The sequence below is a fragment of the Chlamydotis macqueenii genome, chromosome 5, assembly GCF_036417535.1.
Source record: "Chlamydotis macqueenii isolate bChlMac1 chromosome 5, bChlMac1.mat, whole genome shotgun sequence".
Taxonomy (NCBI): Eukaryota; Metazoa; Chordata; class Aves; order Otidiformes; family Otididae; genus Chlamydotis; species Chlamydotis macqueenii.
This window is the reverse complement of record NC_141560.1, coordinates 1,249,605-1,260,297: the sequence shown is the minus strand read 5'-3', so window position 1 is coordinate 1,260,297 and position 10,693 is coordinate 1,249,605. Positions and strand designations below refer to the sequence as shown.

At 48.5% G+C, this 10,693-nt stretch overlaps 2 protein-coding genes across 4 annotated transcripts in view; one reads left to right on the top strand and one right to left on the bottom strand.

The window, feature by feature from the left end:
- The window catches only part of FANCM (FA complementation group M), a 68,705-nt gene extending 63,097 nt beyond the window's left edge, over window positions 1-5,608 (bottom strand). The window contains exons 1-4 of one of the 3 annotated variants that reach the window (XM_086749319.1): window positions 5,101-5,608; window positions 4,234-4,406; window positions 2,412-2,489; window positions 1,904-2,062 (exon numbers count right to left, since the gene is read on the bottom strand). In XM_086749319.1, coding sequence (XP_086605445.1) covers window positions 1,904-2,062; window positions 2,412-2,489; window positions 4,234-4,406; window positions 5,101-5,548 — 858 coding nt within the window. In that variant the 5' untranslated portion in view covers window positions 5,549-5,608. The remainder of the gene's footprint in view (window positions 1-1,903; window positions 2,063-2,411; window positions 2,490-4,233; window positions 4,407-5,100) is intronic. The other 2 variants (XM_086749321.1, XM_086749320.1) reach the window with 2 other exon arrangements.
- A 180-nt stretch (window positions 5,609-5,788) lies between these two features.
- On the top strand, window positions 5,789-10,652 carry FKBP3 (FKBP prolyl isomerase 3). The gene is made up of 7 exons (XM_086748206.1): window positions 5,789-5,944; window positions 6,040-6,141; window positions 6,222-6,332; window positions 6,695-6,830; window positions 7,840-7,907; window positions 9,432-9,529; window positions 10,427-10,652. The coding sequence occupies exons 1-7, from the start codon at window positions 5,831-5,833 to the stop codon at window positions 10,479-10,481; spliced, it is 684 nt and encodes a 227-aa protein (XP_086604332.1). The 5' UTR covers window positions 5,789-5,830; the 3' UTR covers window positions 10,482-10,652.
- The last annotated feature ends 41 nt before the right edge of the window (window positions 10,653-10,693 follow it).

Below are 10,693 nucleotides of genomic sequence, written 5' to 3'. Positions count from 1 at the left end.
GCCTCCATTTTTCTAACAGACATCCAAGTCCTTTTGCTATCTTTCCTTTGAACGGGAACAGCAGAAGTCACAAGTTGCTATTCTAATTTTACAAAAGCCATTTAAGCTCCAAATTTGAAACGGTTGCTCCAAGACCCAAAAACCATAAATAACTCTCCAAACGCATACATTCCTTAAAACAACCACGTACGTTTGGAGCTCTGCACCTCCATGCGGCAGCCAGCAGGTCTGGCAGCAAACTGCAGCAGCCATCCACAACCCCGTTTTTGTCAAGCGCCCAGCAGCCTCCCACACTTCTTACCACAGCACAGGCTGAGGTAGGACTGGTGTCAGAGCTAAAGCGCAGGGAAGCAGTATTTAACAAAGAGTGATGTGTGTATTTGAGTTTTCTCCTAAATCCTGACGCCATTCAGAACAATCTTCATGACTGACTCTTCTGGAGAGGATAAGGATAACGCAACACGTACTTGTTGCTTATGTAGCTGCACTCACGTATCTATCCTGATCTCAAACGTTCAGAAGACAAAACACAGGAGCACGGTAAACAGTGCAATTTAACCTCACCAAGGTCCAGCGCTGTGCTGCAGAAAACTGCACCACTACAGAAACACCTCTGCACAAACTGAGGTGCAGGAGACACTTGGGAAAGTGCTGAGGTCTAAGACTTTCAGCTCTCCCACGAACGCTGGAAAAGGCTGAGGCACCATCCTTTCACGCCCCCTGTGTTGTTACAAGTCATGTTTTCTAATTAAAGCAGTAGCAATACAAATGCAAATACCAGATCAAAGAAAGGAAATAGAAACCACTGAAGCCGCAACGACCATTTAGTCAAGGTTTGTCTATACTCCTCAGCTACACCAGATTAGCCAAAGCTGCATGCTTATTCCAGCTTAAATCCCAAGTGAAACACCTCAGATTAAATCCCTGCACTCAGCTTGAGCATTCAGAGGCACCTCTATTGATGAAAAACCGTCTTTGAAGACCTTGCTAGCTTACCAGTGGAACTTCCTCATTTAAATACACTCTTAGGTTACTCTTTTGAAAACAGCTGATCTCATTCAATCTAGGAAATGAACAAACAAGTTTGTCTCCCAATGGTCTTCACATAAGCTACACCAAAATCATTAAACTTTAACCAAAAACATACTCTAAAGCCAACACTCTAATACTAACTTAATCCTAGGGTTTTTTTTGTCTCTTACCAAAAAAAAAAGAACATACATTTTGAACTTTTCCCAGTGGTATCTTACGTCATACTGTTTGTCTACCAGTCCCACAGACCATCAAGTCACCACTGACTGGCTAACAGTTCTGGCCCCTGCCAATCTGTCCTATATTTGGACATTACCTACTGGTTAAAAAGAAAAGGAAAAAAAAAACCTCTCAAAAGAAAAACTTTTAAAAGCACAAACTCAAAACAAACAAACAGAAGTCAAGGAAAACTAAGTACATTTACGGATAACTTAAAGCTCTAAAGAATATTCTTAATGAGAGAAAATGTTTCAGTCAATACACAGTTTTCATAAGGCTAGCAATAACCTGGACAGCACAAGCACGGCCATTCTCAACATCTCAGTACTGCTAAATTCAAACAAATCAAGAAGCCCTCAGTTTAGGTCTCATGTCAATTTGGCACGGACTCCTGAAAGAGGATGAGAAAACTACTTCAAGTTTCCCACCACACCTTTTTTAAGTTATTGCAAAGCAACAAGTATCACTGGTGCAAAGTGTAGTTGAAACTGTTTTTTTTTCTTTGCCTTACACTCAAAGGTAAAGTCAATTGCACAAGAAATAGTTACCTTTATAAGTTATCGCTAGCCTAGAGAGAGATGCTAAAAGAGGAAGGGAGATTATATATTTACTGACACTGTCCATTTAACAATAAAAAAATGCAACAACTCACCCGAATGTATGCATTCTGAATTTCTACCAACTCTTCACCAAGTGGAACAACAATTTTTTCCACTTGTCGCTCATGAGAATAAGGCTGAATTTCTGGAGAATCTTCAGCACACAGCTCTATCTGAGCAATGAGTAAGTTGGAAATAACTTGCTGCACAGCCTGTTCGAAAAGCCACAAAAAAAGGACTGTATTTGCTTGTTAAATGCAAGTCAGTATCACATGAAAGTAACGATTTCCATATTGGGAGTATATTATTTTTGGTTCAGGAAGGTTTGTATTCTCAAAACCCAAAAGGCATTATTTCATTTTAGAAAGGGCAGGAAATAAATAATATAGGGTCTGTAGCAAGAAAAAGACAAACCCTTAACGACTAATTAATTCTGAAGAGATTCAGTTTTTACGTGGAATTCTAATAGACTTCACTATCCAGCACAGGGTTCAAACTGGTATTAAACATAGCTTCTACTGAAACTTCCTTACTGCAACCACGCAAGTAGATTTGACTCACCTTTGTATCACTGCCTGGTGTGGCACTTAGGGCCAGGATCCGAAACTGGTTTGTGTATTTGCTGAGTTCCCTTACAACCTGCGAATACGAAAGTTTCCATTAATACCCTTAAAGGAGACTATTTCCTTCTATAACTGATATCAATTAAAATACCCACTAAGCAGAAAAAGCTTAACAAAATATTCTAAAAAGAGTGTATCTAAATTCAGATGAGGACAAGGAAGTGTACAGTTTTATCCAAGAACACTTTATCTTGATAAGTATATTACCCCAGTCCCATTCAGCAGAACACCCTTGGTAAGTTACAAAATGATTTCTCCCTTGATTTAACAAAAAGATTAACAGCATACCAACTCAAGAGAGCTGCCATAAAGTAAGTTTGAAGAACCCCTCTAGAAAAAGTAAATCATGGATGATCAGTCCCACGGAATCTGAGCAGAGATTAGACGACAACCACCATGCCAACAGCATTCAGCTGAGTCTCACTTGAAAACGTTGCATTAGGAATTGAGAAAATGGCTGAGTATTCCTTAGACTTCCCATGTTCTCATCCTACAACACTCTCCAAGACCAAAACTGGGACAAGTACCACAGCTGCTGCACATTAAACCAAATTGCCCTCCAACTTCATTTTCCCACAGAGCTGAACTCTGCCAGCGATACCAGCAAACACCACACCTTCTGACCAACCACCCTGCGCTGCACAGGAAGGGGGAAAAAAAAAAAACCCAAAGTTACAAAGAATGTAACACAAAGGCCACAGAGAATAAGTGAACAGAGAGTAAAGAGGAATTCAATTTCTGCTGATCGTTCTACTGAAAGTCATGTGAAGGCATAGCTAAAACACAGAGCAAAGCCTGCCGATTTCACAGCCATGAGCACTGACAAGGGGTGACTGAAGAGATTTTTCTCGGCTATAGACAAGACAACTCAAAAGCTAATGAGTACAAGTCTTGGCTCGATGTTACAGAGCAATTCAAGGAGGATTAAAAAATTTTAAGGTAAGATTTTTGTACAGTATTTTGAAATATAATAACCTATAAGATTAAATTATTTGAGAAGGAAGTTGCTACAGTTCTGAAAAATGATAGAAGAAAACTGCAGCGCTACCAAACCAACATGTACTGGTTTAACTTGGCAAGCTACCGCCTCTTTTCCAGCATGTCAAGTTAGACAAGCACTAAAAAACACCCGCTTTCCTCCAAAGAGGCCTAGCAAGCAACCAGGCACAGCTGACATTCTGTCGATTTCCCCAGCGTACAAAACTGTAACTTCCAGGTCACTCATTGCTGTGAGGAGGTTAAGCCAAGATAACACAAACTTTGCTATTCGAGACAAAACCCAGTCTTGGAAGGAAATCTTGAACTCATTATACTAAGATAAAGAACTTTACAAATAGAGCCTGCACTTTTTTCTAAAAAAAATTTAAAAAAATACTCCCCCCATTGAAGAACTATTCCAACACAGCACAAACATACCAAAGCACACCTGCAAATACAAACAGCTCTGAAACAAACAGTGTAGTGACTCTTTTTTTTAAATTGCCCTATTCAAAAAAATATTTTGAAACAAAAATTACAATTTTATTCAGACATTTAAAAACTTCCCACCTCACCCTACCGAATTTTAATACAGGTTTTACTTAGAAACAAAGCACTGAGGACACAGAGGACTGTTTGGTCGCTTTCAAACAAAGCTAAGGACCTAAAGGACAACATCCCTGCAGCAATGATGACAGTGACACTTTATGGAGATCCCGTAAGTGATTTAGGGGGAGGTTTTTTGTAATCACGAGACAAGAATGGGGTGACACCAGCATTACCTGACAGTAGGCGTGATTTCCAAGGGCTTTGTGGGCTTCGTCAATAACCAAACATTTAATCTCTACAGCAGGACACGTCCCACGAGAAAGATCATTCATCATTATCTGAGGCGTAAGGAAAAAGACTCTCTTGGTATTCCACAGTTCCCTCCGACTCAGGGCTTGGGTTCCCCCTGAAAATTAAAGAAATAACATGAGCGAACCGTTCTGCTGAGAATAAGCCGTGACGTGTGAGCCGAGAGCAACAGCTGAAGGCCGGCAGGGCTGGCAGACGCGCATTGCCTTTGGGAAATGAGCGTCTTTTAAAACGGCATGCACCTTCATGCTAGTCCCATTTTCAGGAAAAAATGGTGAACACTATTAGGAAGATTTTTTTCATTAAAACACTAAATCCAGAACAGCAGAAAACAAGGCTAGAGAGCTCATGATGTCCCCCAGCCCTATACCTAACCTGTACCTCTGTCAAAGGTTTGTGTTTAAGAACAGGTTATGCATTTGGGCATCAGGGCTGTTACTGCAGCGAGCAAGAAACCGCAGTTCATGGGGTTTAAAAGGAAAAAAAAAAAAAAAAAAGAAAAGAAAAGAAAAAAAGCCTTTATCTGTTGATCGAAGTTTCATACCAAGCACATTTACTGTACAGATTTACACCTCTGTGCAGGAACCCTAAGGCCCCATGAACCACAGGGCTGTACCCCAGAGCTCCAGAAAACACTTTTGTGTGCCCTCTTTTTTTTTTTTTTTTTTTTGCTTCCTAAACCGCGGCTTTTCAACGGTGCTTGCCCTCGCCTTCAAGCCAAGCAGCCTGGATGTTTGCGGCCTCTCCGAGGCGGCCCCCGGAGCGGCCCCGGCCCTGCCGCCGGTCTCTACCTGTCATCTCGGCCATGTGCCGGGCCGGGATCCCCATAACGCGGGCGCAGGCCTCCATCTGCTGAGCCACCAACGGCTTCGTCGGGGCGAGGAAAAGCACTCTGCCGGAGGGGAACCAGCGGTAGAAATTGTACATGACCACGGCGGCCACGAAGGTTTTACCCAGCCCGGTGGGCAGACAGACTAAGGTGTTAGCCAGCAAAGCGGCGCGGGCCATCCGCAGCTGGTAGCCGCGCACCGGGTAGTTGGTGGGGTAGATCCAAATGGACCCCGCCGCCTCACAAAAACCCGCCACCGGCTTCGGCTCCTCCGCCGCCGCGGCGGCCGCCACCAGCAGATCATCGTCTGCCTCCTCCTCTTCCTCCTCCTTCTTCTTTTTCTTCTCCGGAGCCTTCCCGCCCGCCGCCCGCCAAGCCTGAGGCAAAGTCCGCTGCCGCCCGCCGCTCATCCTCCCTCACGGCGCCTTCCCGCCGCGCGGCTCCCGCTCGCTCTGAGGGAACGCGCGCCAACGGGCACCGGCCGCCATTTTCTCGCAGCGCCGCCGCTTGAAAACCCCGCGGGAGCCGCCGGCCGGGACGAGGAGGTGGAGCGGAGGGCGGTGTAACCGCCCTCCGCTCCACCTCCTCGTCCCGGCCGGCGGCTCCCGCGGGGTCGACGGGAAGGTTGGGCGGTGTGTGAGGAGGAGGAGGAGGAGACGGTGGTGGTGGTGGTGGTGGTGGCGGGCGGGAAAATGGCGGCGGCCACGGCGGGTCCGGCGCAGCCCTGGAGCGCGGAGGAGCTGCGGAGCGAAGCGCTGCCTAAGAAAGATATCATCAAATTCCTTCAGGAGCACGCAGCCCAGGCGGTAAAGGGCGGGATGGAGTGGGTAGCGTGTATGTATGTATGTGTGTGTGTGTGTGTGTGGAGGGATCCTCCATCGCTCACCGGCGTGTCTTGCAGTTCCTGGCCGAACACAAGCTGCTGGGGCAGGTGAAGAACGTGGCCAAGACGGCGAATAAGGAGCAGCTCATCGCGGCCTACACGCAGCTCTTCCACACGCAGGTACGGGGCCGGGGATGGGGGATCGAAGCCGGGGGGCTCGGGCGGTGGCTGATGGCTGCCACCCCTCCTTCTCCCCTCAGCGGTTTAAGGGCACGGACGGCGCGGAGAAGGCGGCGGCGGAGAAGGCGAAGCCCGCTAAGGCGGAGGAGGCCAAGGGGAAAGCAGCGAAGCCTGAGGAGGCCGTGGAAGAGGTCGGTGCTGCACCCCCGCTTTATTTGGGCGATTGCGTGGGGCAGGCGAATTAACCAGGTCTTCAAAAACCTGGTTACAGCAAGAAGTCTGGTGTTAGTACCGTGTCTTAACCTCACGTGGTTTCTGTGACTTGAACTAGCTGTGGGCCCTGTGCATCTCTCCCAAAGCTGGTCTTTGCTGAGAACTGTGCCTGTGCTGCTACGTTTTCCCCAAATATTACAGCACTGCAGTAATGCATGAACACTTTGAAACGTGCCATTTACTAACACTGCATGCGTTCATTCAGTGCCTTGAATTAAGTGGTTGTTCTGTCTTGCATGTAGTTAATGCAGCAGTCATAACTCTGTTTTTATAAACTTAGGGGCCACCAAAGTATACAAAATCAATTTTAAAGAAAGGTGATAAAACCAACTTTCCGAAGAAAGGAGACACTGTTCATTGCTGGTATACAGGAAAGCTACAGGATGGAACAGTCTTCGATACCAATATTCAAACAAGTAAGACCACGTATATACTGTTTGGCTGTTGTTGCAAATGTATGTAGAAGAAATTAGGTGGAATCGTTAAACAGCCTTGGGCAAGCGTTTGCTTTTGGAAGGTGTGCGTGGCAGGAGTCCTGACAAACTGCTTTTGCCATCCTGTTGTTGAGCTGACTGAGGAGAGTCTCCGCAGTCCGCTCCTGGAGCCTGATTTTCCATGAGGGAATGTATGCAGGGCAGTATTTTAGGACTGGCTGGTGTAAAGTTACACTGCTGCATCTTGCCAGACCTCGCGTTTGGCATTCTCCAGGCCATAGACAATGTGAAACACGGGGATTTAGTCAGTACTGAAACTGCTTTGGAGGAAAGACGGTTCCTGCTCAAGGAGCTTCCCCTATCTATGGAACGTGAGCACCAACAGTGGAGTTAGCTTCTCTAAATAGACGCGTCTTGGTGTGCTCCTGTAATAAACCCTTAAGCATGGAGGCACTGGAACGAGAGTGATTTTGAGTGGTCTGGTGGACCGTGGCCTCGGGGAGAAGTATGCCGGTGTTTTTGTGACAGTTTCTCGGCCAGAGGATTTAGGTATGTGAAATTCTGGAAAACTAGAAACGCTTTTCCAGCAGTGATGTCCAGCGTGGAGAGGAACAGCAGGGCTGCCATTGGAATAGTGTCTGTGATTCATCGCACTTGTTGTGTGATGTTGGATGTTCCCTGTGTGCTCTTTTGTGTCACTTATGTGTTTATGACTCGTGCCATCAGCTTAGTAATTCAGGAATGAGTCCAGGTTCACTGGATCAGTGTCTGAAAGGTGCTCATCAGCTTTGGCTCTGGGTGCAACTTGAACATTTAATAATGTTTTTATTACACAGCACTGAATTTTCTCCTAAAAATCTGACAGTGGGCTGAAAATAATATTACAGGAACAGATACTTATATAGAGCGTGATTGTAATAATAATTTTAGATAGAATTAGGGTATGTGCTGGTGTGATGGTAAAGCTAACAAACATAAAACTGTCTTTCAGGTTCAAAGAAGAAGAAGGCAGCCAAACCTTTAAGTTTCAAAGTTGGCGTAGGAAAAGTAATCAGAGGTGTAAGTAAACCATTAACGACCGCCTCAGAATACCTTTTTCATTCTGCAGGATTAGTGACTGGGGTGCAAATTTTGAGCTGTGGTTCTTGTTTCTTGTGGAGGTAAGAGGGCGAGCTGAAGTGTCTACGTGCACAGGCTGTAGTATTTGTTCTGTACGGATGCTCTCATCCGCCTGCAGCGGCATTCCTCGGGACAAGCACAGCCTTTTACAGGAGGCAAGGTGTCAGGTTCCCGGGGTCCGTCCGTCACTGTAGGCACACGCTCTGCTTTAGTCTGGCACGAGATTGTTTCTCTCTCAGCATCTTTTTGGCATTATTTGCCGCGGTGCCCCTTCGTGCGCAGTTCAGTTCATCCATTAACACGACTGGATGCTGAATCTCCAAATCCTCGTTGCTGTCGTGCACTGAAATGCGTTGCAGTTCGATGCTGCAGCTCCTCTGCTCTGCCCAGCACAGAGTGCTGCTGCGGCGCAGGCTGAAGCTGCGCGAGCGCAGTGTCTGGGTAGACTACGAGCACTCCGTAGCAGAATTGAGTGTTCTGCACACCTGTCTGCTCACTTACATCGGGAAGTCACGGGCGCTGGCGTTGCTTGGTGTGGCTGGGAGATGCCAAGTTACATGCAAAGCAAAGGGGCTGCTTAACTGTCTCGCAGCTGCTGAACCAGTGAAACTGGTGGCTGGCTGCACCAGATAAGAGCGCGAAGGATCTTAACGCTTACCTGACTAGAAAACCAAGCAAACCCAGCCCAGCAGAATCTTCCGCGCGGCCGCTGTGCAGGAAAAAGGCCTTTACGGTGGCTGGACGGGAACGGAGAAGGGGAAAAGGTCCCTGGGCTTGTGGCCAGTGCTGCAGAAGCAGCAGTGGCCAGGGTTGCTCTGTGGTCCTTGGCGCAGCGGTGCCGTGTTTGTGTGGGCGCCAGGCGTGTTCCTTACGCAGTGACAAGGCGTGAGCAGCCGCTGCTCGTTGTGAAGTGCTGATGCGGGGCTAAGCTGAATGCCAGCTCCGGGCAGCGCCAGCGAGTCGAAGAGGAACAAGTGCAGAAATAAAACTCGTCTTTAAGCAACAGCCTAGACTGGCGCTGCAGACTGGTAGGGAAACACGAGGCAGAGAGGGACAAAGCCCTCGGTACCGCGTGCTGTGAAATGCGTTCTGAGACGGTGGGTGCTTGCCCTGAAACGCGCGCTACTTCGTGGGTTCACTAACGTCTTCGCGGTTCAGATGTGTGCTTTTATGCCGTGAAGTACAGCCCAGCCTAACGTGGGCGCAGCGAGCGTTGGCCAAGCGGGAGCGTTCCCACAAACAAAACCACGGGAAGCCATTGCCCAGCGTACGCAGCGGGCTGGGTGAGCGTGCTGCGGAGAGTGAGCTGGAGTTGCGCGGGCATTCAGAGGAGCACATGGGCAAAGCGTGTGACGTGCACTGCTTCCTGAGATCCGCAAGAGTTCTGTGCTCTTTTGTTGTTCGAGTTTGCTTTGGTTTTTATTGTTGTTTGATTTTATTTATTTATTTATTTATTTTTCCTAGTGGGATGAAGCTCTCTTGACGATGAGTAAAGGAGAGAAAGCTCAACTGGAAATTGAACCCGAGTGGGCGTATGGCAAGAAAGGGCAGCCCGAGGCCAAGTATCCTTTCACGTCACCTGACCTGGAAACGCCTGGTGGAACAGAGCGCTGGAATGGGGACAGGGATGTGCTGGGGGAGCGCTCGCTCGCTGCTCGTGGCGGCCTGGCACGGTAACAGATACCAACAGCTCGGCGCGCTTACTGGGCGGGCGCAGGTGCCCGTTTGTTTGGAGGGAGAACTCCCGCAGGGAGTGCTGCAGAAGAGAAGCTGCTGTGGTTTTGCGCCTGCTTGTTACTCCAGCTGCTTCCCGGTGCTCATCCCTGCAGCAGCGGTGGGGATGCTGCCCGGTGAGGTAGGGAGGGGAGGGAGAGTTACCGGCTGCAGCTGCCGAGACAGCAGCGACCTCTGGGCTGGAACCGCTGGGACACAGCCAAAACTCGGGATCGAGCGAGTCTCCCAGAGTCTTAGGCAGGCGTGTTTCTTTTGTCGCCAGCACTTCCAGAGGAAGGGCAGTGATTGTTCTCCCTTGCTCGACTCCTAAGCCGTGACAGTTTTAAAGGACTCCGGAAGTTCTCCCTCTCTCTAGGGTATAGCAGGCCTGCTGCCCGTGTCCCAGAAACTGAGACCATGCTCAGGCAGGCCAGGTGAGACCGGGCGGCTCGTTGGCAGAGGAGCAGGGATAAGGGGAGTGCCTTCCCAAAGGGGCAGCCGCAGAGCCAGTGCCGAATGTCCCGGGCCAGCCGGCGGCAGGCAGCAGCTGCGGGCCCGTACTAAATCGGGGCTGTTAAAACCAGGCAGTGAAATACAGAACTGCCACGTGAGAAGCAGCAGGTGCTGAATCCCCCGCCCTGCACCGACGGGCAGGGGGTGGGGGCCGGGCTGTTGCTCTGCGGGGGGTGGCTGCGGCGGTTTGTTTGGGGTTTGTTTTTTAAAGCTTCCTTAACTTGGGCAAACAGGATTCCACCCAATGCAAAACTCTTCTTTGAAGTGGAACTGGTGGATATCGAATGAAGTGAAGAGTTCCCTTCGCCGCTGGGAATCTGTTTACGACCAAGAAAGCTTCTGGCAACTGCGGTTTCGCTCGTGTAACTTCAGGGCATAGTTACAACTGTGGCCTTTGTTTCCCTGCCCCAACTGCTGTACAGCACCGTACCACTAAAGAATCCATAGTTCATACGCGCAGCTGGCTCCGCTGTTGTGTGTGTGACCCCCTCAGGGCTTCT

Excerpts from the sequence above, each read along its gene's own strand:
- FKBP3 (XM_086748206.1), top strand. The coding sequence starts at position 5,831 with ATGGCGGCGGCCACGGCGGGTCCGGCGCAGCCCTGGAGCGCGGAGGAG. Across the intron at positions 7,908-9,431 it reads TAGGAAAAGTAATCAGAGGT|TGGGATGAAGCTCTCTTGAC; the intron begins GTAAGTAAACCA and ends TATTTTTCCTAG. Across the intron at positions 9,530-10,426 it reads AAAGGGCAGCCCGAGGCCAA|GATTCCACCCAATGCAAAAC; the intron begins GTATCCTTTCAC and ends TTGGGCAAACAG.